General features: G+C 41.5%; 2 protein-coding genes across 7 annotated transcripts; both read right to left on the reverse strand.

Moving 5' to 3' along the window:
* Nucleotides 1-3,980: 3,980 nt before the first annotated feature.
* On the reverse strand, nucleotides 3,981-20,334 carry LOC139544338 (DEP domain-containing protein 1B-like). The gene is made up of 11 exons (XM_071351326.1): nucleotides 20,162-20,334; nucleotides 10,315-10,580; nucleotides 9,716-9,857; nucleotides 9,250-9,377; nucleotides 9,003-9,133; nucleotides 8,837-8,884; nucleotides 8,495-8,635; nucleotides 7,970-8,136; nucleotides 7,656-7,832; nucleotides 6,978-7,163; nucleotides 3,981-6,870 (listed from the first exon to the last, which is right to left on the reverse strand). Exons 1-11 carry the CDS (start codon nucleotides 20,207-20,209, stop codon nucleotides 6,706-6,708), a joined length of 1,599 nt encoding a protein of 532 aa, XP_071207427.1. The 5' UTR covers nucleotides 20,210-20,334; the 3' UTR covers nucleotides 3,981-6,705.
* Nucleotides 20,335-20,564: 230 nt separating this feature from the next.
* On the reverse strand, nucleotides 20,565-27,743 carry LOC139544588 (very long chain fatty acid elongase 7-like). Of its 6 annotated transcripts, none has more exons than XM_071351896.1 (9): nucleotides 27,527-27,743; nucleotides 27,219-27,379; nucleotides 24,659-24,742; nucleotides 24,110-24,300; nucleotides 22,964-23,044; nucleotides 22,754-22,810; nucleotides 22,531-22,636; nucleotides 22,273-22,409; nucleotides 20,565-21,893 (listed from the first exon to the last, which is right to left on the reverse strand). In XM_071351896.1, the coding sequence occupies exons 3-9, from the start codon at nucleotides 24,720-24,722 to the stop codon at nucleotides 21,549-21,551; spliced, it is 981 nt and encodes a 326-aa protein (XP_071207997.1). In that variant the 5' UTR covers nucleotides 24,723-24,742; nucleotides 27,219-27,379; nucleotides 27,527-27,743; the 3' UTR covers nucleotides 20,565-21,548. The 6 variants fall into 6 exon arrangements, with proteins under 6 accessions (XP_071207997.1, XP_071207996.1, XP_071207994.1 ...); XM_071351895.1 differs by having other exon boundaries at nucleotides 27,070-27,379; XM_071351893.1 differs by having other exon boundaries at nucleotides 27,170-27,379; nucleotides 27,527-27,741.

Genomic DNA, 27,743 nt, shown 5'->3' on the forward strand with positions numbered 1-27,743 from the left:
AGTGAGTCCTGTGCAGGCATGAGATAATAACACCAGGTGTTGACAGTGGAGACAGCCATTTACGTCTTATACGAGGGCGTGGAAGCAGAATCACTCTTTTGTCAACAATAGTTAGCCCCACTTAACCCTTCTAACTCACTGTCACTGACGTCTTTTCACCAAGGTGATTGTATACCCACCTGCCTGCCAGAGGAAGCCTTGTCCATCTCTAAGCACCTCCACAGCAGGCTGTCAGTGACTGGGCAATGTCAACATCTGGAGAAAGAAGTAACGTGATGTACACAGTGCATGATATAACATTGATCAAGTTTCATCTTCCAAATCTCAATAGCTCTGCTGTTTGAGTATTCAGTTACCTGTTATCATTCATCCATTCACTTACCTGTTATCTCTCAGCCATTCACATGGGGTGCGTTTGTATAGGAAATATTCGTGAAGGGCTAGTGAAGTATGTAAACGTGATGCAAAGGTTTCAAAATGGTAGATTTTGTTCCCATTCCAACATTCGCTCACAGATGTGAAATCAGTGGAGGCTGCTGAGGGGAGGACGACTCATAATAATGGCTGGAAAGGAGCGAATGGAATGGCATCAAACACATAGAAACCATGTATTTGATACCATTCCACTCATTCCACTTCAGCCATTACCAACTGCCCGTCCTCCCCAATTAAGTTGCCACCAACCTCCTGTGTATGAAATGCTGGCATGTCTATTCTGCACTACCTCTGGAGGCCGCATGGAAATGTGATTTCCCCAATGTGGTTGAAAGGCCATTTTTCCGATTTAGGCCGTGAAAAAGCCTTTGCCTTTCACTGGAACCTGCTTTGGAAAGTATAATGAATAAATTAACCCTTGGATTCAAAGTAGATTGAAATATGTGTCTCTCAACACAAAGTTGAGTTCCTTTTAAAAGTGCTATTTCCAATTGTAACAGGGTTATATTGGTGATTCCCCTTGCCACTTTATTGTTAAGCCAATGGGTTTTTGGTTTTAGTTTTGTCTTGCCGTCACCTACTCAACATGGCATCTTATTGGCTGGTTTGCGTAGCTTGCTTACGAGGGAGGATGTTTCAGTTAGAATCGTCCCAGTGAACAAGCACCAAACCAGCGTGCGTGAGTGCAGAGTTGGATGGTGAGCCGTGCATTGCATGACGTGCAATTTTGTGCTGTTCCTATCAGAATAAATCTCCATGACTGGTGCTACACTTTGGAGTTCGTGTCGAGGATTGATTGTACACAACGCAAGAAGAGTACTGTTACACAATGATGCAAGTGTTTCTACGACAAACCTTAGTTAAAAATACATTTTCACCCCATACATAGTTGCATTTTTTGGTTTGACAACCAAAGTTATTTGGTTTAATTTTTGTTATAACTGAAGTCACTGCCTGTACATACAAAGCTATTTGGGGCATGAAGAAATGTCCATGTATGGACGAGAACAAATTGATATTGGGCACACGTCTTTTCCACAGGCATATTCAGCATGGCGCATGTAAAAATGTATCAAATATAATCTGGCATATGAACATTCTGCCCTTATCATTACATTTAACAACGTCTCTCATTGAGAGGAAAAAACTACTTCGGTGACCTTGACCTCATTGTTTGGGAGTTTAGCGAGCGGCCTGTCCTACTAGGAGCAGATAGTTATTATATACTTGGAACAGCATGTCCATCACTCACACATTCCTGCTGGAGGCAAATAAAACTGTATACCACATAGCTATGGAAAGACTGACCATTGATCACTTGACGTGGAAGTTTAAACATGTACATTATACTGGGCATTAAACTTAGAGCAGATTCAAGCTGTTGTTATAGCTTTGTAATAGTTCCACATACTGTTTGGCTGTGGAAAGTGGAGTGGGATAGTGGTGTACAGACATTGTGCCTCTGGTAAGCTACCATTGATTTGGAGTGGGCTGGGAGGACGGTTCACCAGCTTTTGTTTGGAGTGTCAGCCAGACCCTATAAACATGGGATGATGAATCGTTGCCTGGTCTACAGCCAAAGTGAATGGCTAAATAAACCAGCAGGTTCTGTAGGACAGCCAAGTCCAAAAACATCCCCAAAGTGAATGCAGAGCACCCTGTAAGGAAATAAATGATGATTAGATCTCGTAGAAATACTGAACCTGTTAGTGGCTGTATAAGAGGCGGCTGGTCAGATGTGTTATGTTTGACAAAACACTACACCTCAAAATGAACAAAAGCTCATGTCAGAGGAAAACTAGAACTTTGATTGGTCATTCATGTGCATTAGCCGCTACTCGAATTGAGTCACAGCACAGTTCAAATTAGACCTCTCTTTTCTCTTTGGATAATGCAGCACTTGTCTGCCTTCCTTTCAGGTATAACTCCATGACAATATACTACTAGAATGATTCTAATTTAAAAGGCTTCAGTGGTAGGTTTTGTGTTTGCAGGGTACACTAAAGCTTCAATCCATTTTAAAACAGGATTTGTACAATGAGTGTAGGGCATTAGAACATATTAAAATTATTTCGCAGAAATATTACATATTTCATGCCTATATCTAAAAGCCAAACTTATTTTCAACAAAGGCTCTATATCACCGGCAAGAAGGTTGGTATTTGATAAGTAGTGTAGGATTTTCAAGCTATTTGAAGGTATTGAAATGTTGTTCATCATTAAATTATTATTGAAGACAACGTGTTCATTTCCAAGACGCATTGTCATTAAAATCTTTATCCTCATACATCAACACTACCCTCTTGTGGAAAGGAGAATACATGGCACTAACAAAACACACCAATATACAATTATGGCGACTAAACATGGGGGAAGTTCGATAATGATGTGGGGTTGCTTTGCTGTGTTTGGTACTGGGGGCCTTGAACGTGTGCAAGGTGTTTTGGAGTGCAATGTTCAACCCAGTGTCCAAAAACTGGGTCTCCATTGAAAATTGTGGGTCTTCAAACAGAACAACAGCACCCAGGAATGGTTCAAGAAGAAACGCTATAGGGTTTTTTCTTGAATTACGGTGGCATTTGGCCATGGCATTCCGTAAAAAATGAACTGCATTTTTCTAGATTTGTATTTATTTCAAAGTATTTGGGTAAATCTTTCCATTCTAAATCAAATATTACTTTAGCTTAATGACTTTAAATCATTTGTACCATTATGATAGCATTGTGCCACCAGTATGAGTAGTAACACCAATGAGACATTTTAGGTAAATGAGGGTTTTCTGAAATGGAGGCCACAAACACTCAAATCTAAGGTCATCAAACCTTTTTTAAATAATTTACTAAATAATAATTTAATTTACAAATAATTTGGCTAGCAATGTTATTTCCCTTCATTTAAATGGACTTTTACAAGGTGCTAAAATCAAGGGACAGCATTTACCACCACAATTCAAGAATGACCCTGGATTGTTCTGGAGTGGCGAACGATGAGACCAAATCTGAATACTATCGAAAACCTATGGCCAGATCTGAAAATCACAGTTGATGGAAGGCACCCACTCAAACACTGAAGAATTGGAGCAGTTTCCAGCTGAAGGGTGGGCCAAATTGCCAGGAGAAAAGTGCAGCAAGATCATTAATGATGGCTACAAGCGTCATGCACCCCCAAAATCAGAGGGGGCACAAAGCAGGTGAGGATGGCTTTTGCCTGCAAGCTAGAGCCATAAAATGTATGCTTAGTTCTATGTCGAAAGTACAGTGAGCACCAAACGTTTTGGGACAGTGACACATTTCTTGTTATTTTGGTTCTGTACTCAAGCACTTTTGATTTGTAATGATAAATATGAGGTTAAAGTGCTGACTGTTTATGGTATAGGAAGGTAATAATGAATCCTACCTACTTCATTGAAAACCAGGGTTGGAGAGCCTTTAGCCACAGTCCAATAAAAATGTGCTTTGATTCCATCTGAAAATGTGTCCTGTCCTCAACTGAATACTATTTGTTGAGTGGATTTCATACACACAAGAAAGAGTCAACGAGACATCTTCTTTTACATTTCTTGTATTCATCAGGTTTCCTTATTCCAGCAAAAATGCAAGAACAGCCACTTACTACCTGCAGTAAGGGCGTAACAGTCAAGATTCCAGCATTCTTCCATCTATTCACTAACATTATCAGCCAAAAATACTTGTATTGATATCATCTGTATAAAATTATCCAGTGCTAAAAGTTAGTTTTTTTATGATTAAACATCTCTCAAAGAAAAAAGAAAAAAAGAGGTGATGAAAGCTAAAGTTGTCATTAGAGAAAGTAGGTACAGTAGTAAGACAAAGTGACAGGAAATAAAACAAAATGGAAAAACATAAACATGCTTGTTATAGTAAAGGACATACTGTGTGACTGTGTGAAAAATACTTCTTATAACTATATACAAAATGACTAACAACATTCCAACAAATAACCAATATTATCAACTGGCACTTCAGTGAGTTTTTCAGCATCATTCTTAACGACGGTTTCTAGTTCTCCAGTGTGATCAGAAAAACAGATATAAAGACAGTGTTGATGAACGTAGTTTAGAGTTATCAAAAATATATTAAACTTGAAATAACATTTTCCATTACTGAAATACAGTACCATGACTTAAATTTAAAAACAACACATTTGTCTCATGAAATGACTCGATCCACCCCAAAGCAAACTGGGGTGTGTCTCCAGAAGGCCTAGTAGTAAACAAGATGATTATGAAATTATATAATCAAATTAAGTGAATAAATCAGAGATGACTGACAATTCCATAGACCAGTGCTATATTGAAGAAAAGGTCTCTTCCAGCCCTTCAGTACCTATGTGTTCTGAGAAAGACCACACTGACCAAATAATATTAACAGGGACATATAGTGAACTCCAGAAGTATTGGGACAGGGACACATTTGTTGTTGTCTTAGCTCTTTACTCCAGAACTTTGGCTTTGAAATGATACAATGACTACGAGGTTCAAGTGCAGACGACTGTTGATCTTTCATTTGATTTGAGGGGATTGTCATCCATATCGGGTGAACCGTTTAGAAATAACAGCACTTTTTGTACACTTTTGGGATAAATTCACTTGTGTATTAAAGTAGTCAAAAGTTTAGTATTTGGTCCCATATTCATAGTATGCAATGATTACATCACGCTTGTGACTCTACAATCTTGTAGTATGCAATTTTCTGTTTGTTTTGGTTGTGTTTCAGATTATTTTGTGCCATATTGAAATGCTTGGTAAATAATGTATTGTGTTATTTGAGTCAGTTATTGTAAATAAGAATACAATGTTTCTACATTAAATGTGGATCCCCACATGATTACGGATAATCTTGAATTAATCATGAATAATGAGGAGTTAGAAACTTAAAATCACAAATATCATTCCCCAAAGACATGTTAACCTCTCAACACTACAATAATAGGAGAGGCTAGCATTTCTATGGGTGTGATATTTGTGCGTTTAACTTTCATCATTATTCACAATTTCATTAAGAACTATCAATAATCATGGTAGCATCCACCTTAATGTAGAAGTGTTAAAAAACCTTCTATTCTTCATATTTACAATAAAAGTGACTCCAAAATGACAATACATTATTCACTGTTCATTTCTATTGGGCACAAAATAATCTGAAACACAACCAAAACGAACAGCAGACGCATTCAACAAATGTGTATTCACAAGCTTGATGTAATCATTGCGTGCTTTGAATATGGAACCAAATACTAAACTTTTGACTACTTTAATACACATGTGAATTTGTTCCAATACTTTTGGTTCCCTAAAATGGCATGAAAATACCCTCAAATTAAAGCTGACAGTCTGCACTTTAACCCCATGGTCATCGTATCATTTCAAATCCAAAGTGCTGCAGTACAGAGCCAAAACAACAACAAATTGTCACTGTCCCAATACTTTTGGAGCTCACTGTAAATGGCCAATTGAAATGCATTTGACTTTTTAAAGATTCTGTGTTCACTTGGTGGAAGAAAAACATGGGCCTCCCGAGTGGTGCAGCGGTCTAAGACACTGCATCGCAGTGCTAGAGGCGTCACTACAGACCCAGGTTCGATCCCGGGCTGTATCACAATCAGCTGTGATCGGAAGTCCCATAAGGCGGCGCACAATTGGCCCAGCGTCGTCCGGGTTAGGGGAGGGTTTGGCCAGGGAGGCTTTACTTGGCACATCGCGCTCTAGCAACTCCTTGTGGCGGGCCGGGCGCCTGCAGGCTGACCTGGTCGTCAGTTGAACGGTGTTTCCTACAACACATTGGTGAGGGTGGCTTCCGGGTTAAGCGGACGGTGCTAAGAACCATGTTTCAGAGGACGCATGACTCGACCTTCACCTCCCGAGCCCATTGGGGAGTTGCAGCGATGAGACAAGGTCAAAATTGTTTCGTTTTTTGAAACCAATTTAAACATGGCACACACATTTATAATTCTACCTGTAGTGACCAATTCTATGGACCTGTTATGCAGGATAATTTCCATTCACTGTTTAATGTTGGCTAACACAAGCTGCCCTTAATGGATTCCTAGCATCCTCTTCTTAGTTTAACAGTAGTTTCTAGTATAGTAAGTCAAATTGGCAACACTATTCCATCTATTGCCACTTTACCCCTGTGAATTCTATTCTCATTGACCTGCTGTGGAATAAGCTCCAAACACTCCAACACCCATAATCCTCCATGTCTCCTGGCCACACTGTAGAGGTCAGACGTGCAGAGTCAGAGGTGAGAGTTAGGCCCTAAAGCTCCAACTCCTTTGGAAAGGCTGGAAGGGTTTCTTCAGGGTTAGGAGCATGAGCTGGGGTTTGAGCCGTGGAGCTTTCTCTGGTAAGACGGCAGCCTTGCTCTCCGCTGTGGGGAACCGCCTGCGGTAGATCTCCGGATAAGACTTCTGAAACTGAAGAATGGTAAGATGATTAGTTTACAGCGCGCCAGTAGGCTGGAGATTGAAAAATCCTGCCCTAGCAAAGTTAATATAGGGAAAGAGATCTTCTTCGAGTGTACCTGCTTGAGTCTCTTCCTCTTGTCCTTGGCTGAGAGCTCAGTGTCGGCGATGAGGCCCTCCAGCAGCTCCTGCATGGACCCCTGGGAGCTGGAGACTCTCTGCTCCTCAAACTCTGCCCTGCTAATCTTCCTGCAGTACGACGGAGACACCAGGGAGGCGTCTGTATCCGCACCGGCATACTTTATCTGGGGGGTAGAGAAAGTGAGAGATGAAAAATAATTATTGGTCTGGGGTTGAGAGAGGGAGAGGCTGTTAAGAATCCTGCATGTTCAATGAAAATCCATAGAGATTGAGTTGATGCAACTGGTAGGTAAACGTAAATATATAAAAGTGACCATAGTATTGTAAGTTATGACATTATATAGCGGTTATTTAATTATCAGTCAAACTTGAACCCAGTATAGTGACAAAGCTTGAGAAATCAAACAATCGCTACCACACCAAGGGTGAAACGAAAGCACACCCTTTCACATACACCATTTGACCAGGGTCGTGTTCATTAGGCACCAAATTGAAGAAAACAGGACTAAAATAGAGAGGAATTATCTGGATTTGTCCCATCAGAAATGCAAATGTTCATTTTCCGTTGCGTACCCTAATGAACACGACCCAAGACAGGCTGTCAGTGTACTTTCTCTGGGTTTGTAAACAGTATGCTATGACCGCGTCAAGCTGACCTGTACCCTCCTGAGGTGGGAGAGGTGATCTTCCACATGTCTGTGCAGGTTAGAGGGCACCCTGAGGACACTGTCCTGGTGCTCCATCATGAAGGTGACCAGCTTGGTGGCCAGAAGCTCGTCCAGGTCCACCTCCTCTGCAGAGCCCAGGATGCAGCGCGAGAATGTCTGCACCATCTGACCACGAACAACGAGTGGGGAGTGAAAACAGAAAAATACAGTCACTTACTATGAAGAGCTTTGAAACCTAGTGGGAAAATCCATACAACTGCAAGCCCTCCATAACAACAGTTACGATGGAAAGTAGTTTGTACCAGGGTGCGTGTTGCTATGGCGTCGTTAAGCGGGGGAAGGGCGGGGTTCTGGCAGACCCTGGCCATGAGGCGGAGGAGCAGCTGGAGTCTGCGGCGGTTGGCCGGTGGCAGGAGGAGGCTGCACACCTGGAGGGCCTCTGCTGCCACCTCTTTCTGCTGCAGCAGACCTGGGGGAAGAGATGGCTTGAGGTACACAGGACCTTCCCTGGCATTGCATCTATCCGTCTCTCATGTGGTTTTGATAACATTTTGTTGGAGTGTTTATTACAAACCAAATGGTTCACGATTGTTTGCCCAATTTAAATATGGTAATGCAAGGCTACAGTAAGAGTTATGTGTGGCCCTGAAGTGTTCCGTTGACATTTAGCCACATAACAGCCACAGCGCTTCCTCTTCTACCTCACAAAGAGGCCATAGATCAGATTTTTTTTAATATTAAACAGATAAGAGAAATAATGCAGTGCTTCCTCTTCAGGAGTAGTGGTGTTTTCTACTATCATTGTTGTAAGTTGACACATTACTCACTGAGAATGTTGACAAAGACTTCATAGAGCTGGAAGGTCAACAGGGGCTCTTTGAGTCTCTGGAAGTACTCAGCCACCGTCCGCAGCACATCACGCTCAAAGCCTGGGTACATGGGCTGCTTGGTCTCCCTACCGTTGGGCCCTAAAGAAGAGAGGGATTCAAGCCTAACTTTATATACAAAACAAGAAGACCCAAAGGCAAACATGAGCAGATGTTGGGTCTTGCTGTATTGGTAAGAGCACGAAACCTTACATACTGCAGCTAATTAGTAACAAAGGTGATCCCAAAGCAGATGTTTAAATGATAAGAGGAGAGGTTTATCATCAGTATAGCTTTACTCACAGTTGGCTAAGCACTTCATTGCTGATAGAACCCAATAGGGCATGTCCTCTGGTAATGCAAAACATGAGAAAGAAAAAGTTAGGCTAAATTCTAAAATATAGTTTTAGTTATTAATGTTAATCTTATACAGTAATTGTCATGAGCAATGACTGCAAAAGTTACATACCCGCTTTGTTCTTCACAATGACTATTCCTGTTTTGTTGACACTGAATACGTTGTGAATGATATGCTTTGCATTCACGTGGTTGGGATCCAACACTCCATCCATTGTCTTCAGACCCAGCACTCTCTGCAAACTAAAACAGAAGGTAGTATTCAACAGTTGTAAAAGGAAAAGCAACAACTCACACACACAGTGTGACCTACAAGCGCAAGTCCATTGATGGTGTGTGGTGGATAGCTAGCTACGTACTGTGTGATTGTCATTTTCTTCCAGATTTGGTCGACTTGCTTGGGGGTGATGTCACTCCTGCGGATGATTTTGCACTCGTGCACCTCTCCAATGGCTATGCTGTGTCTCTTGTTCCACGTCTCTGAGTTCTGAGGAAAATCCAAAACATAGAAATCTATGACACCAATGGAACCCTAAAATACTGTATATTAGTCCCACTGGGACCACCAATACGAAAGATATATGCACACATAACTTAAGTCACGTTGGATACAAGTGTCTGCTAAATGGCATACATTATATTATTATTAGTACATTTGAACATGTTTCCCAGTTTCTAAGTGCGTGTGTATAATAATAATAATTACTACATATTGTTGTGCCATCTCTAAAATGAAATAATTAAAAAAGGTCAGTGAAAACAGCAACAGCTAACTGTAAAGATAAACAGCTGTACTAGCCCCTGGCCTCCCTCAGTTTCTCTCACCAGGATCAGAGACTTCATGGGGATCTTCTCTGGCTGCGGCAGTTCCTCGTAGTCGTCCCAGCGGATGAGCCGGGGCAGGTCGCAGTTCTCTGACACTGGAGGCCGCTGGGGCAGGGGCTTCAGGGGGGACGTAGGAGGGAACCTAGGGTCACAGAGGAGGGAAGTCAGGGGTATGAACCGGCAGCCCTTCCACACATTCATGCACATTTAAGGACCACAGGCGTTCAGATGTCTTTATCTGCTCAATATCTCAGACCACATATAAGCAGACAGGGTCATTTCATGTCAGGTGAGCATTGGCCTTTTTTGACACATTACTTTGCCTGCCTACTGCTCTCATAGAGCGGCAGGTAGCCTAGCGGTTTGGAGCGTTGGGCCAGTAAGCAGACTGGGTGAAAAACAAATTGTATCTGTCGATGTGGGCTTGAGCATAGCACCTAATTGCTCCTGTAAAAATCACTTTTGATAAGAGCGTCTGGTATATTACCAAAATGTCAAATGTAAATATGCAGCAAAGTCGTCAGCCATGACACCTTAGTACCATGAAAGGCAATGACATTGAAAACACACACATCCCAATAACAGGACATCATAATCACCTGTAGACTTGACCACTGTCGTCAAAGTCTTCTTTACCATAGCGGCCCTTGACATCCTCAACGACGTGGTTCTTCATGAATTTCCTGAGCAGTTGCAGGGTCTGGTACCGGGTCACCTCTGGCCCAAAGTTATGGTTTCGCTTCAGCAGCTCATGTAGCCAATCAACGGCCTCGGATCCAGTGAAGCTGTTGTCATAGCTACGGAAGTATGCCCAGTGTCTTTTCAGAGGCATGCCTCCACGGAAGAGCTTGATAGTTTCATTCCACTGCAGGACAGAGATCCAGTCAAGAGTTTTATTTAACACATATTTAGTGTTAATAATGTGCTATGATGAGGAGTTACATCCTGTTTTTTAACAAATAGCCTAGCCAGTAACACCACAATTTCTACTTTCACATGAGGCATGTCAAATATAGGCCTAAATAACAAACTAAATGCATATGTAAATACATGCAGGGATATCATTGGCTTACAATTGGCTCATTCATTCCCCTCTCCCTTGTAACTATTCCCCAGGTCGTTGCTGTAAATGAGAATGTGTTCTCAGTCAACTTACCTGGTAAAATAACGGTAAAATAAAAATAAATAAAATAAATCATGCCCATTGAAGCTTAGGGAGCACATACTCTTCAGTTTAATACATGAAGCAACAGCTAGAGTGCTAGATCTCTCTATATACACAAACAGTACCAGTCAAAAGTCTGGACACACCTACTCATTCAAGGATTTTTCTTTATTTTAACTATTTTATACATTGTAGAATAGTGATGACATCAAAACTATGAAACAACACATATGGAATCAATGTAGTAACCAAAAAAAGTGTTAAATCAAAATATATTTTATATTTGAGATTCTTCAAAGTAGCCACCCAAAGTAGCCGTCCAACTCATCCCAAACCATCCCAATTGGGTTGAGGTCGGGTGATTGTAGAGGCCAGGTCATCTGATGCTGCACTCCATCACTCTCCTTCTTGGCCAAATAACCTTTACACAGCTTGGAAGTGTGTTGGGTCATTGTCCTGTTGAAAAACAAATGATAGTGGGACTAAGCGCAAACCAGATGGGATGGCGTATCGCTGCAGAATGCTGTGGTAGCCATGCTGGTTAAGTGCGCCTTGAATTCTAAATGAATCAACGACAGTGTCACCAGCAAAGCACCCCCACACCTCCTCCTCCATGCTTCACTGTGGGAACCACACACGCGGAGATCATCCGTTCACCTACTCTGCGTCTCACAAAGACACGGTGGTTGGAACCAAAATTTTCAAGTTTGGACTGATCAGACCAAAGGACAGATTTCCACCGGTCTAATGTCCATTGCTCGTGTTTCTTGGCCCAAGCAAGTCTCTTCTTCTTACTGGTGTCCTTTAGTAGTGGTTTCTTTGCAGCAATTCGACCATGAAGACCTGATTCAATCAGTCTCCTCTGAACAGTTGATGTTGAGATGTGTCTGTTACCTGAACTCTGAAGCATTTTATTTGGGCTGCAATTTCTGAGGCTGGTAACTCCAATGAATTTATCCTCTGCAGCAGCGGTAACTCTGGGTCTTCCTTTCCTGTGGCGGTCCTCATGAGAGCCAGTTTCATCATAGCGCTTGATGGTTTTTGCGACTGCACTTTAAGAAACTTTAGAAGTTCTTGAAATTTTCCGGATTGACTGACCATGTCTTAAAGTAATGATTGACTGTCGTTACTCTTTGCTTATTTGAGCTGTTCTTGCCATAATATGGACTTGGTCAGGACCTGAAGCAAGGATACACCATTTGAAAGGAAACACAAGTTTGTGGAAATGTGAAATGAATGTAGGAGAATATAACACATTATACACATTAAACTTGCGGTTTTTTTGTACCATCATCTTTGAAATGCAAGAGAAAGGCCATAACGTATTATTTTTACAGTTCAGGCGTAATTTAGATTCTGGCCACTAGATGGCAGCAGTGCATGTGCTTAGTTTTAGACTGATCCAATGAACCATTGTATTTCTGTTCAAAATGTTGTATCAAGACTACCCAAATGTGCCTAATTGGTTTATTGATACATTTTCAAGTTCATAACTGTGCACTCTCCTCAAACAATAGCATGGTATTCTTTCACTGTAATAGCTACTGGAAATTGGACAGTGCAGTTAAATTAACAAGAATTTAAGCTTTCTGCCAATATCAGATATGTCTATGTCCTGGGAAATGTTCTTGTTACTTACAACCTCATGCTAATCGCATTAGCCTACGTTAGCTTAACCGTCCCGAGGGGGACCCACCGATCCTGTGGAGGTTAACTGAAATGCATTCCAGGTGACTGCCTTGCACACTTGGCATTCTCTCAACCAGCTTCATGAGGTAAAGGGTAGCTACTTTGAAGAATTTGTTTAACAATTTTTTGGTTACTACATGATTCCATATGTGTTATTTCATAGTCTTGATGTCTTCACTATTATTCTACAATGTAGAAAATAGTAAAAATAAAGAAAAACCCTTAAATGAGTTGGTGTGTCGAAACTTTTGACTGGTACTGTAGCTAGATCAGGGATGGGCAACTGGCGGAGCAGGCCCCCTTTTGTAGGCCCGCGGACTAATAAAAAAATATATCATAATAAATAAATAAATTTTTTAGGAACTCCGTCGGGGTCTCAACTTACTGTTGACAGTTAGAATGATAGAATACACAAGGTTCAATTTCGAAATTTGGTTGACCATCAGCAGTCACTCAATTAGCCCATGTCTGCTAAAAAAAAAATTGATTCGTAAGTTAGTGTAGCGGCCAGCTATCTAAACTTGTAGAAAGCATGGTTGAATTAAGGACTGGGTTTTGGCTCATTGATCACCAGTTTTCATATTAAAAACTGCAAACATTTGCTTCCACCCAGTGGCAAAATTTCAGGAAATTTGTTATAAAATTGCAACCTTTTCTCTACGCCCCATTGCAAAATGTGTAGAATTGCAAGAAATTAACTTTAAAATGTAATTTTGGGGGATGTGGTTACCCAGACCCCCTACGGCCCCTCGTGATGAGTTACGTTTTTTTGTGGGCCCCATTCCATCAAAGTTGCCCATCGCTAGATCGTGGTAATTAATATACTGTAGCTAGCTAGATGGCTCCACATCAAAAGAAAGGTGCATAGTAACTATGCCTAGATGGGGGGCTCTCACATCTACGGCTAGTTTCCCAGACACAGATTAAGCCTAGTTCTGGACTAAAAAGCCATTTCAATGAGATTCTCCATTGAGCACTAGGACTAGGTTTACTCAATGTCCGGGAAAATGGCCCATAATGTACAAGGATTTAGACTCATGATGGCACATCTTCAAGACCATCTACAAATGGTAGATGAAAATAGACAAACAAGTCAAGGAAATGCATATTTTAGGTACTTCGTCTATCAGGCTTTTATAATATGGGTATTAGGCTACAATTTAAATCAATCCGTGACCATATTCATTCCCACTACTAGTTAGAAGCAAAACCATTGTTTATAGTGTTTATTTCCTGTCCTCTGGGTTATTAGACTGGCAGCAATTAAAGTAATCTCCACAAAACGGTTCATTGCCTTCTGTAAATTAGGGTTAGAGACACAATTTCGTTGTTCCATTTAATTCTGTGATTAGACATGTCAATACAAATATGACAGTCTGCAGTTAATGGCTGTTGGCCAGAGGGTCTCTTACCGTGGTAACGTTGGTTGGAGATTCGCCAGACATTCGGACCTTTAAACTTCAATAGCTCACGAATGTTTTGAGCTGCATAGCTCAGGTTAGGCTCTTTATAAAAAAAATATAAAAAAGGTGTACAACATTGCACAGGTCTTATTTATCCGATTCTGACCAGTTTCATAATCGCATGGCAAAGGACAATGCAACTGGTTGGGGACCGTCAACAAAGTGCATGATCACAATATTACCATTTCAATAGCTCTTCAACCACGTGACTTACCAATCTTATTTCCAATTTGTATTTTTCCTTATATATTGAGAGGCATGTTGCGCACCCTTTAGTTCTCATAAAACGATTCCTAGATTAAACATATATATGTTTTTGTTTTAAATCCCTTAAAACTCATCAGTTCCTTTAATATGTGATGTAGACACCTCAAACCAACTTTGGAATGTTCAAAGGGACAATTGTTGAATTTCTTTTACCTTAATTTATTAGTTACATTTTGGCCTTTGAATTTCAATAGCTCCTTGATCACATGACCTAGGCACTTCAAATCAACTTAGGAATGTTTGTATTATTCACAGGGTAGGGACACACATTGCATGTCTGCCATGAGTTTCACACAAAAGTAAGACTTTCTGCTCTGCAAAGTTAGACCGCCAGGTTTTGGGCATTCTGAATAGTATTGTGTTGAACAGTTAATCAGATTGTCACCTCTTATTTGGACTACTGTAATGCTCATCTCTAGTCTCTGTCAACCCTCTTCAATATGTTCACAATTCTGTTGCTTCAGCGCTCACCCACACCATTTTGGTGTCACCATTATGTCTCAATCTGTTTGCAGGCATTCTGATGGGCTGGCAAGGGGAGGGAAAATATAGTGTTCTCCCTCCTCTGGGTCCTTACCTGACGTTATGGTATAAAGTAAGGCTGCAGACTGAAGCGTTGGAAAAGTTTGCCGGCAGGCTGTATGCAACTTCTTACCATTGTGCACAATATCTGAATGCTTACAAGACAGTTGTTCACTCTATCCTTGGATCCTTTATTTCAAACCACTGGGACCCGAAAATTCCCTAATCCACACCAAAACCTGGGAAAACATCCACTCTCCACCAACTCCCCTGCTCACCTACAAACCTCTCCATGTCCTGGCTCTTTCTTAACTCTCTGACATGCTGCACACCTAAATACCTTCCTTTTCACCCCCAACACCAGACTCCTGGCCACTGGGGAGCTTGTCTTCAGTGACTTCAGCTCAGCTGCAGTCCTCTGAAACATCCATCATCAATTTGCATATTTAAAACCAGACTGACAAACCATCTCTTTAGACAACACCTATGTTACACTCCAATAATTACCCAGTCTCCCAGTTCCTTGTTAGATGTTTTGACTAGAACCAAAACGTGATCATTTTACTCCAGTGCTAGTCTGCTGGCTTCCTGTTAAGGCTCAATGTTTTACTGTTAACATACAAAGCATTGCATGGACTTGCTTTTACTTATCTCTGATTTGGTTCCACCGTACATACCTACGGTACATGTGTTCTACAGTCATAAGACGAAGGCCTCCTTATTGTCCCTAGAATTTGTAAGGAAACAGCCGGAAGCAGGGCTTTCTCCTATAGAGCTCCTCTTTTATGGGATACTCTGCCGATCCATGTGAGAGACGCAGACTCGGTCTCAACCTTTAAGTCTTTACTGAAGACTCATCTGTTCAGTAGGTCCTATGATTGAGCGTAGTCGTTTTTTGCTCAGGGGAGCGAAAGTGAATGAGAAGTCACTGGCGAGAGGAACCGCCCTTGCCGTCTCTGCCTGGCTGGATCCCCACTCTCTCTTGGGATTCTTATTATTACGGCGTCTGTGTCACTGGCTTGTTCATGCTGTCCTATGCTTTCCCTATAAGGACACATCACATCATGCCAGGCTTTGCTCGCTACACTCGACTCCCTTGGGTGGGTTGAGTCACAGACGTGATCTTCCTGTCCGGTTTTGCTTACCTTAGGGCTAGTGCGGTAGGGGAGATCTTCCCGGGCTATACTCGGCCTTGTCTCAGGGTAGTAAGTTAGAGGTCTCTTGATTTCCCCCGAGTGGTGTGGGAGCTGTGCTTTGATGTTTATCCTGCTTGATTGGCCCTGTCTGGGAGTCATTTTGGACGGGGCCAGTGTTGCCCAACCCCCACCCGTCTCAGTCTCAAGTATATATCCTGCAATAGCCTATGTGCCGGGGGTCTAGGGTCAGTCTGTTCAATCTGGTGTACTGTGTGATCTAAGGATAGGAGAATTTGAGGAAGCATGCCTAAGGCCATACCGTACACAAGATAGGATAGGAGAATTTGAGAGAGCATGCCTATCTCGTGTACTGTGCGAAGGCTGATTTCGTTACCTCAGCTGAACCTCAATTGAGAACAGGTAGAGGTTCAGCATTTTCAATTACTTGGGGGCTATTACAGACAGAAGCCTCAACTTCACTGAAAACAAAGTACATTTGACACTTACCTGCTATGGAGAAGGAGGCGCCTCAACGTAGTTCCCACAATCCTGCAGAGCTATTACACCTGCCACCTGTTACATCAAGCTGAGGAAGTCAGTCTGGGGTCTGCTGTCTGAGGCCACCTGTTACATCAAGCTGAGGAAGTCAGTCTGGGGTCTGCTGTCTGAGGCCACCTGTTACATCAAGCTGAGGAAGTCGGTCTGGGGTCTGCTGTCTGAGGCCACCTGTTACATCAAGCTGAGGAAGTCGGTCTGGGGTCTGAGGCCACCTGTTACATCAAGCTGAGGAAGTCGGTCTGGGGTCTGAGGCCACCTGTTACATCAAGCTGAGGAAGTCGGTCTGGGGTCTGAGGCCACCTGTTACATCAAGCTGAGGAAGTCAGTCTGGGGTCTGCTGTCTGAGGCCACCTGTTACATCAAGCTGAGGAAGTCAGTCTGGGGTCTGCTGTCTGAGGCCACCTGTTACATCAAGCTGAGGAAGTCGGTCTGGGGTCTGAGGCCACCTGTTACATCAAGCTGAGGAAGTCAGTCTGGGGTCTGCTGTCTGAGGCCACCTGTTACATCAAGCTGAGGAAGTCAGTCTGGGGTCTGCTGTCTGAGGCCACCTGTTACATCAAGCTGAGGAAGTCAGTCTGGGGTCTGCTGTCTGAGGCCACCTGTTACATCAAGCTGAGGAAGTCGGTCTGGGGTCTGAGGCCACCTGTTACATCAAGCTGAGGAAGTCAGTCTGGGGTCTGCTGTCTGAGGCCACCTGTTACATCAAGCTGAGGAAGTCGGTCTGGGGTCTGAGGCCACCTGTAGTCTGCTGTCTGAGGGCAACAGTGCTCAGGCCTTAAGAGGCTGTATGACACACAAGCAAGGAAAAAAGCAACACAAATAGCATTGGACTCAATTCGCAATCAGTGTGGCTTCTTCCAGAGCCTGCCCTTTGGTCTAAGATACGCTAAGTACACTAACATTCATGACCAACTGAGGCAGGGGCAGCTTCATTCCCACTGCTCAATTATAATTTCCAATAGTTACACTTTTTTACTTTAGACCAAGGACCTAAGAAATTAATGGTGAAAAATAAATGTTTCAGAAAACCAAAGGGTGTGCAACATGCCTCTATGTAAGGAATAATGGACAGTGAGGTTGCTAAATCACATGGTTTCAAATATTTATATAAAAATTGTCTAAGTCAGTGTTCCCCAAACTCGGTCCTCAAGGTTGCACGGCTAGTTTTTTTTTGCCCTAGCACTACACAGCTCATTCAAATAATTAAAGCTTGATGATTTGTTTATTATTTGAATCAGCTGTGTAGTGCTAGGGCAAAAACCAAAACATGCACCCATTGGGGTCCCGAGGACCAAGTTTGGGAAACACTGGTCTAAGTGCATTTTGGGAAAACCGAAGGGTGTGATCCATTTCTGCCAGGCTAGAAGATTTCCCCCTATGAAGGTTGGTTGACTAATGTGATATTTTGTCCCTCCCATTTGAACAATACAAAGTTGGTTTGAGGTGCCTATGTGATCGAAGAGCTATGGATTTTAAAGTGATTATTTTTTTTACAATATACAGTGCCTTCAGAAAGTATTCAGATCCTGAATTTTAAATGGTTTAAATTGAGATTGTGTGTCACTGGTCTACCCATAATATCAGTGGGAATATGTTTCCGGATTTTTTCTTGATTTTTTTATTATTTTTTATATATAAATGGAATAGAGCTAAACACAGGCAAAATCCTAGAGGGAAACCTGGTTCAGTCTGCTTTCCACCAGAAACTGTGAGACAAATTCACATTTCAGCAGGACAATAACCTAAAACACAAGGCCAAATATACAGTGGAGTTGGTTACCAAGGCGACATTGAATGTTCCTGTATGACCTAGTTACATTTTTGACTTAAATCGACTTGCACCCATTGGGAACATCTATGGCAAGACTTGAAAATGGCTGTCTAACAATGATCAACCAACTTGAAGAATTTTTTAAAAGAATAATGTGCAAATATTGTACAATCCAGGTGTGTAAAGCTCTTAGAAAGCTACCCAGAGAGATTCACAGCTGTAGTCAATGCCAAAAGGTGATTATAACATGTATTGACTCAGGAGTATGATTACTTATATAAATGAGATTTCTGTATTTCATTTAATATGTTTTCAAAAATGGCTAAAAAACATGTTTTCACTGTCATTATGGGCTATTGTGTGTAGATGGGTGAGAAAAAAATATCAATTTAATCCATTTTGAATTCCTGATGTCACAAAATGTGGAATAAGTCAAGAGGTATGAATACTTTCTCAAGGCACTGTATATTTTTTTAAATATAGGAATCGTTTGAGAACTAAAGGGTGTGCAACATGCCTCTATATAAGGCATACTACAAAGTTGAAATGAGGTTGCTAAGTCACATTGAAGAGACAGTCATTTTAAAGTTTCAAATATTTATATGAAATCATGAACGCGCATTTTGGAAAAACCAAAGGGTGAACAATGTATTTCCCTACATGTGAACATTCCAAAGTTAGGTTGAGATGTCTAGGTCACATGGTCAAGGAGCAATTGAATTTTAAGTGTATTTTAATAAATATGCAATAAACTGAGATATTTTTTGGAGAGAACTAAAAGATCAATCAATCAAATGTATTTATAAAGCCCTTTTTACATCAGCCGATGTCACAAAGTGCTGTACAGAAACCCAGCCTAAAACCCCAAACAGCAAGCAATGCAGATGTAGAAGCACATGCCTCTATAGAAGGTATGATACAAAGGGTGCGTTCATAAATTCACTCTGGCTATGTACTCAGATTTCAGAGCACTCATCCGAGTGTGCCAGAGCGCAGAACTACTGATGAATTTACAAACGCGCAACACCCGTTGAATATGGCCGGTGTCAGTAAACTTTGGCAAAATATATGAAATTGTTGCCAGCAGCACAGTTAGTTGCCAACGCTCTGGATAACCAGCTCTGCTAGGGCAAGTAAAATGGTCAGAGTGCGGTGTTCTCTCATTTATGTCTGGACGTAGCTAGCAAGCTAGCTAAATTTAGCCAGTTCGCTTGGGTGGTTGACTGCTGTTGAGGTCAGAACGCTCAGGTCAACCCTACTCCTCAGCAAGATTGTACATTGCACTCTAAAATCCCGAGAGCGAAACGCTCTCAATTTAAGAACGGACAATCTGACAACGCTCGTAATTTATGAATGCCTAGAGCACTCTCTGGCACTCCAGAGTGAATTTACTAACGTTGAAATGAGGTTGCTAAGTCACGTGGTTAAAGCTATTGCAATTTGAATGTTGTGATCATGCACTTCGTTGATGGTCCCTAACTAGTTGCATTGACGGTGCCACAGACTGCCTACACTTTTGCCTTGTGATTATGAAACTCCGGTCGGGGAATTGGGAAAGTAAGACCTGTGCAAAGTTGTACAATTTTTTTTCACAAAGAGTCTAACCTGAAGTCCTGACTGGCAAAGATACCAACTTTACCACGGTGAGAAACCTTGCCAGAGTGCACTGGACAGCGCCGGGACGTTCCTTCAACGCTAGCCAGCCAAGAGTAATATCAATACCTAGTTGGCGTTAGCCAAAAAAACTGAGTTTTATCCGATTAAACGACAAAAGTCTTACAACATAACCAACAAGCCATTTGGCAAATTGACGTTGCCTATGCAAATGACCACAAAACTAGCTAGCAAACATTACTAGCATTGGACATAACTCACCAACTTTGTTGCCCTGTATGGACCCGGTCCGATCATTTTACCTTCCATTCTGGTACAATAACACACACAAACGTTACACAGCTTTCATAAACGAGAAGTTCTACCAAATATTATTGCAGACTATCGTTACTGCTGAAAACATAACATGCCATTGAGAAGCTAGCCTAGCTACGCCTCGCTGACCAACTTTGAATCTCGAGCGTCACATCTGAGCAATGCGATTGGAGCAGAGACAAGCGAACCCGGTCACATGATACGATGTCCAAATATGGACATCCTGCAACAATTTAGGGACATAGTCGAGTCAACTTGCCCGAGATAAGAGAACATTGTGTAGTCTAGTATAGTTCCCTATAAAAACGTAAAGAATAAATGAACTTTCATAAATGACTTGGCCAATATATGTAGGTAAAAATAATTTATTTCAACATAAAAGCAGATTGTTCTTTTGAACAATATTGTAGCGACCTCGTCAAGCGGTTTGGACCTCCTGGCGTGATGGTTAAGGTGTTGGCTTGACAGTCGCGGGACTCGGATTCTAGTCCCGATCGGTGCCAACCACCCGAATTCGCTACAATATTGAGCAAGTAGCTTAAAAATACACAGTATTTGCTATTGCCTGCAGTAGTAAAATAATCGCTTTCATTCAGACAATATTGTTCTGTTCTCATTCACCATGGGCACAAAGGAAATGCCCAGTTTTGGTCAGCTCCTTCAATAACACTAAAAGCCCAGACAGCCTTCACATAGCCTGCTGTACATTTTACCTTGAAACGGCAACATAAAAAAGACAAATGTATATACATTGTGAACATTAAATTAACACAAAAGACATCAAGTACGATCCATTGGCATACTATAAGCAATAAAGCATTTCAGGAAGTGCATTTCGCCTACTACAAACTTACTCATATGAAAAGACTAAAGCTCAAATCAGTGAAATGTATGCCACTAATTCCAGGGCTTCAGGTTCTACCAGAGCAGCTCTAAGAACATTCATATGCTCTGTTTGCGCCAGACATTTCAAGCATAATCACCTCGTTTAAAACAACTCTCAAAAGCCTGTTCCCAGGCACATTATATTACAGCACAAAACCATTTACATTTAACTGAAAAAAATGGTATGCAGTGGTCCCTATAACTACATTTCTGAACAAAAGTCATGCAGTAACTCAACCACCTATAGCCAAACAGAACATGTGATTCTATTCAATAACAGTGATAAGACAAAGTTGTAAGCACACACAAAAAACAACAGTTGGAACCAACTAAAACAGGGAATACGCTCTGAAATGGTGGAAGTGTAATAAAAAGGAGACTTGGATGTAAAATACAGCCCGGGAAGTTGGTAATTGAGCTTGTCAACTAAAACATGAGGCTGCATCGTTTACTTTTCCTTCTTGTGAATGCCATTGCCATGGTGAAAGCCGTTTGCGACCCTGTTGGTTGTGCCATAGAAGATGCCGTTGGTTGCCTCCTTGGCGACCCCGTTGGAATGGTGAACCCCATTGGCATGGTGAGCACCGTTGCCATTCTGGAGAGCCTTGCTGTTCTGCGCAACCGTGGGCAGCCTCTTTCCCTTTGTGTATGCGTGGTACCAGAAGTTGAGGAAGAGAACCAGGAAGATCAGTCCGTAGAGACCAACAATGTAGAGAAGAACCGGAAACTTATAGGGGCAGTCCTTCATGAAGACGAACTGGCCAATGTGGACAGTCACCATCACAAACTGAACCTAGAGAAAAGGAAACATGATTAAGATATATGGTGACTAAACCACTACAATGCAGATGTACAGGTCTTAAAAAGGGGCAGCATTGAGGAAACCATTTTACTTAAAGTAAAAATGTGGATGCTTCATCCAGCTTTGTTTCTTAAATTGTTTATCCTCAGTGCTTGAGCTCACCACAGCAGAGTACCAGCACCTCAAATGTTCTACTGCTTGAGCTTCTGTTCCTCTTCTAGAATATTAGCTCAAACAAACGGTACTACTGTGGAGCTCCTGCATTTGACTATAAAACAGTACCGGCACTCATTCTATTTCAGTCTAAGTCATGCACTTGTCCTCAATACAATTAATGAACACAGGGCACACTATACAAGTATTAGCATACCAACTGGATAGTGGTCATGTATTTCTTCCACCACAGGTACTTCTGATAGGCAGGCCCCATAGCACACACAGCATAGTAGGAGTACATGAGGACGTGGACACCGCAGTTCAACATGGCATGGAAGGTTCCCATACCACCTGGTTAAAAATAAAAAATAAAACATTTTATGATTTCAAAAATGGCAACAGATGGCATTGCATAATGTTAGGTCATTACCAACTCAGATTCACAAGTTCCATTTCAAGTCTCTTACTCTACCTGCTGAAAACTTGACTCCAAACCACCAAGTGAAGGGCATGATAGAGTGATGAAAGACATGAAGGAATGTCACCTGGCTGGTCTTTTTGCGGAGGACGAAGAAGATCTGACAAGAAAATAACAATAACAATGTCTTTCATATAGTTGTGTAGTAATAGCTGGTTTAATTCATTAAAATGTTCTACTTGACTACAGTTGTACAACTAAACAGGATAGTACTTACTGTGTCCAACATTTCAATAAACTTTGAGAAGTAGTAGAGCCAGCAGGTCCATGCCATCTGAGGGGGCAACAGTCAAACATTAGCCTCCGGGGGTAACAGTCAAACATTAGCCTCCGGGGGGTAACAGTCAAACATTGCCACCGAATTCAGAGATACAGGACTATTAATATTCAAAGAGTATTTCGCTAGTGCAATGTGAAAGTAGCTTACCCGGACAGCCAGAGGATTGCTGGAGTAGTCAACAAGGTCACAACGGTAGGAGTAACCATTGGCCCAACCGGACATCAGATACTAACAAACAAGGTAATGTTAGTCAAAATTGAAAAAACCATGAGAAAAAAAAAAGACACCCCACTTTACAAAGCACCTCATGTAAAAGTCACACCTGTGTTATTGCAAGTAACCACCAGCAGATGGCAGCATAGTAGTAAAAATAAACCCATTATATTTCTCAAAGGCCCAGTGCAGTCAAAAATGTGTGTGTATGCATCTCGCCACACAGTAGGCAGTTTTCCATTGACCCAGGTTTATTCGCAAACAAATAATTGTAACATGTGTAATGGAAACGGCAGATATGAGACATTTTCTTAAGGGTGACAACACTCATCCATTCGACAGGGGTGCATTGTGTTGTGCGACAAAACTGCACATTTTAGAGCGGCCTTTTATTGTCTCCAGCACAAAGTGCACCTGTGTAATGATAATGCAATTTAATCAGCTTCTTGATGTGTCACACCTGTCAGGTGGATGATTATCTTGGCAAAGTAGAAATGTTCACTAACGGGGAAGTAAACAAATTTGTGAACAAAACTTGTGCGTATTAAATTCTGGTATCTTTTAGGGCTCCCGGGTAGCGCAGCGGTCTAGGCTACTGCATCTCAGTGTAAGAGGCGTCACTACAGTCCCTGGTTCGAATCCAGGCGGTATCTGGCTGTGAACGGGAGTCCATAGGGCGGCGCACAATTGGCCCAGCGTCGTCCGGGTTTGGCCGTCATTGTAAATAAGAATGTGTTCTTAACTGACTTGCCTAGTTAAATAAAAGGTTAAATAAATAAACATATTTAAAATAAAAAAACTCAGCTAAACAACACTATCTGTTGCGTTTATATTTTTGTTTAGTATAGTTAATAGACCGTTAAAGAGTTCTGGCAATAACAGTTTTCAGTTTCAAGCTCTCTACTCAGAATTCTAGAGAAATTGCTCTTTGCTGTTTGCTTTAAATAAAAACACAAAATAAATCACAGTAAGGTACTTAATTGTTACCCAGAAAATTATTTGATTTTGAAATAAAAACAGCTGCATTGCACTTTTAAGTTTAAAGTTATGGTGGCCAGTCGATTTCTGAAGTGCACCCACCTCATAGATCATGTAGATGGAGAAGCCCACTATACTGAAATTGTAGACGACCATGGCATTTTTGAGGTCAAAGGGTTTGCGGTTCTCCATCAGCCGAGGGCCCAGCGTCGTGACAAAGCAGATGTAGGCGATTACGATGAGAGTCTGGGCCATCGGCGATGCCATTAGGGGCCAGTCCTCTGTCCTGGGATCTGAGTGGACCAAAAAAAACATTATTCCTGAGTGTAACGTGACAAGCCAGGGATCCTGTTCAAATAGTTCAAGTAATCACTAATCTGACATAACAGGACAGGTGTAATGTAATGAGCCCTTGTGGACACCCATCCAATTGTGTTCGAGTATTATTCTCTGTATTAAGTCAATGCCTCAAGGAAGGGCAGGAAAGAGTTAGAATGGATGGAGATAATGTTTTTAAACAACTTAATTTCCACAGTCTTAGGTATCCCTAATATACACTATACAGAAATTAAGACCTGAACTGATAATTGAATCAACTTTCTACATCAATAAATATTTGCATAACGTCGTTTCGAAATTACAACAACTTACCAGCCAGTTTAAGCCATTCATCATAGAGCAAGACTACTCTGGAGGACAGCGAGTCAAAAGCCATTACTGTTCTTGTTGCACCTCCTATAAAATAAATGGGATACAATTCAGAAGTGCAATCGCATAATTCAGAGCCCCATATCAGTTCACAGAATAGGTTTTTACAGCAAAGTAACATGCACAATTGAAATACAATTGAAATACAATGCAAGCTTTTTAAAGTAGTGCAGTAGGGGAAACTGTGCCACTGTCTGCCCCACAGACAGTATTGTCTGTATGCATCAATTGCATAATAGCATCAGTTGCAAAATTACTCCAGTCAATTTTTTATTTTGGACACAGTAATTGCAGATTTTTAAAATTTAACTAGGCAAGTCAGTTTAGAACCAATTCTTATTTACACTGACGGCCTACCCCAGCCAACGCTGGGCCAATTGTGTGCCACCCTATGGGACTCTCAATCACAGCCAGATGTGATGAAGCCTGGATTTTAACCAGGTACTGCAGTGACGCCTCCTGCACTGAGATGCAGTGTCTTCGACCACTGCGCCACTCGGGAGCCCAAAATACTTACATTATATCTTTGAAACAAGGTGGATGGGTCAAATTCCAATCCTAGACATTCTCCTAAGGCTCTCAAACTCATCCTCAGCTAGCTCCACTGCGTTCCCATTGTTGCCCCTCTGATCAGTGACTGATTTAGATCTGGGACACCAGGTGGGTGCAATTAATTATCAGGTAGAACATAAAGCTGTCAGGATCCGGACCTTGTAGGGTAAGCATTAAATACGCCTGCCCTATGGTTTACCCAATTAGGCTACAAGTCAGTTGTATTGAGCTTTACAAGTGGGACAATAGAAACATGTGATCATAACAAAGAATGTAATAGCTACAAAAGTTATCAGTGAAGCATATACTGTTAATCAGCATTGCCATTACACACTCCAAATAACATTGAAGTTTACCTTTAAAATGACTCTACACATCTACCCAGACAACCAAAGATTGCAATCTATGCCTGGGCCCAAACTCAGAATGCCCGTAACGTTTACACAAGGTTGGTCCATCATCATAACCCAGCCTGGTCTCAGAGCATTTCGTATTATTCTGTACGTAAGTCCGTAACATTCCATTTAGTATGATATGTTAGGTATGCTTACATAGATGTTACTTAAGGCACAAAGGAAAGGAGGGTGGATGGATGGGCATCAGTTGAGGCTGCTTAGGGAGGATGGCTCATAATGTCTGGAAGGGTGTCAACGGAATGATATCAAATACATGATTTCCATGTGGTTGATATCACTCTAGACATTATTATGAGCCGTCCTCCCCTTAGCAGCCTCCACTGGTGGGCATATACCACAAACGTCTATCAAAAGATTGCGAGGTCGAATTTAATCACAGACAACTTCAGCATTTTATCAACTTTCTAACTACTTATCATGTTAACTAGCCCTTCCCCTAACCTTGTAACCTAACCTTAACCCCAAGCTTCACTCACGCCCGCCGGCCACAGAGCTAGAATTTGTAACATAATACGAAGGAAGGCACGAGGGGGTGTGGTATATGGGCAATATACCACAGCTAAGGGCTGTTCTTAAGCACAACGCAATGCGGAATGCCTGGATACAGACATTAGCCGTGGTATATTAGCCAAACACCAAAAATCCCGAGGTACCTTATTGCTATTATATATTGGTTAACGTAATTAAAACTGTAAAAATAATTTGTCATACACATGGTTTATGGTCTGATTTACCATGGCTTTTAGCCTATCAGCACTCAAACCACCCAGTTTATAATTAGTAATATATCATACAAAATGGATGGACATCCACAAATTATATACCATACGAATCTTTAAAATATATTACTAAATGAGGTTGCTCAGATTTACGTACAGAATAATACGAAATGCTCTGAGACCAGGTTGCATAACCACCACAATGCAATACTCTAGTCTGGGAATGTGTCTATTTGTTTAAAGAGGGTTCTCCATTACAAGCAGGTTATGTTTACGTTGAACACGAAATACCACGCCGTCGGGGGAAATCTCAGAAACACACCGGCTCTCCGTTATTAGGCTAATCAAAATATATACGTTTGGGTTAATTACTTCAAATGTCAAAAAGTTAGACTAAACCACAACGTTTTTCTGGAGAAGTGGAAGAATTAAGGTTCAATTAGTCTAATATTTCACTAACCTAAAATTTAACGCGCAAGTAGCCTAGTGGTTAGAGTGTTGGGACAGTAATTGAAAGGTTGCTAGATCGAATCCCTGAGTTGACAAGGTAAAAATCTGTCGTTCTGCCCCTGAACAAGGTAGTTAAGCCACTGTTCCTAGGCAGTCATTTTAAATAAGAATTTGTTCTTAGCTGACTTGCCTAGTTAACATAAATATTTAGGCCTACCTCATTGTACTGGAACTTCAAAAAGTTAAGAACTGGAAAGTGAATCGCCTAAAATTAGGCAAAACTCAACGATGAAGATAAATGAGTGAGACCCAATAACCTGTTTGACGACGATGGCGTTTCCCTTTCCTCTTCTATCTGGTACACACCTGTCGCTGCCCGGTCTGGCTCGAATGACTCGCCTGTTGGTGATGCACCATACTTATCCACCCACTGCAGATGTCTCCTCCCACATGTTGGCAGAGCAGGGCTCCGGACGAAACTTCTCCAACAATGCCCGAAACTATGCCACTTCGCTGATTGGTGCTTTCTGTTTGACGAAGTTCCAAGCCAATCCCATAGTGAGCAATTGAGAATTAATGAAACATTATATGCAGTGTGTAAATACGTCACATTTTATTTGTCACATGCACAAATTACAAACAGGTGTAGACTTTACAGTGAAATGCTTACTTACTATGTACGATTGTTGGGAAATGGCTCGTAACACAAACTAACGATGCTATATACTGGAGTAGCGGTACTACTTCACTGACTTTATTGTCCTCATGAGGAAATGTTGTTACAGTGTCATGTACACGTTTAAAGTGGCGTTTAAATACAAGACAAATTGGCAATACAACTTTCATAACAGTTACATACCCATAAAACGAGACTAGCCTGCTGGCCTTACT

The sequence above is a fragment of the Salvelinus alpinus genome, chromosome 18 (genome assembly GCF_045679555.1).
Source record: "Salvelinus alpinus chromosome 18, SLU_Salpinus.1, whole genome shotgun sequence".
In the NCBI taxonomy this organism is placed as follows: domain Eukaryota; kingdom Metazoa; phylum Chordata; class Actinopteri; order Salmoniformes; family Salmonidae; genus Salvelinus; species Salvelinus alpinus.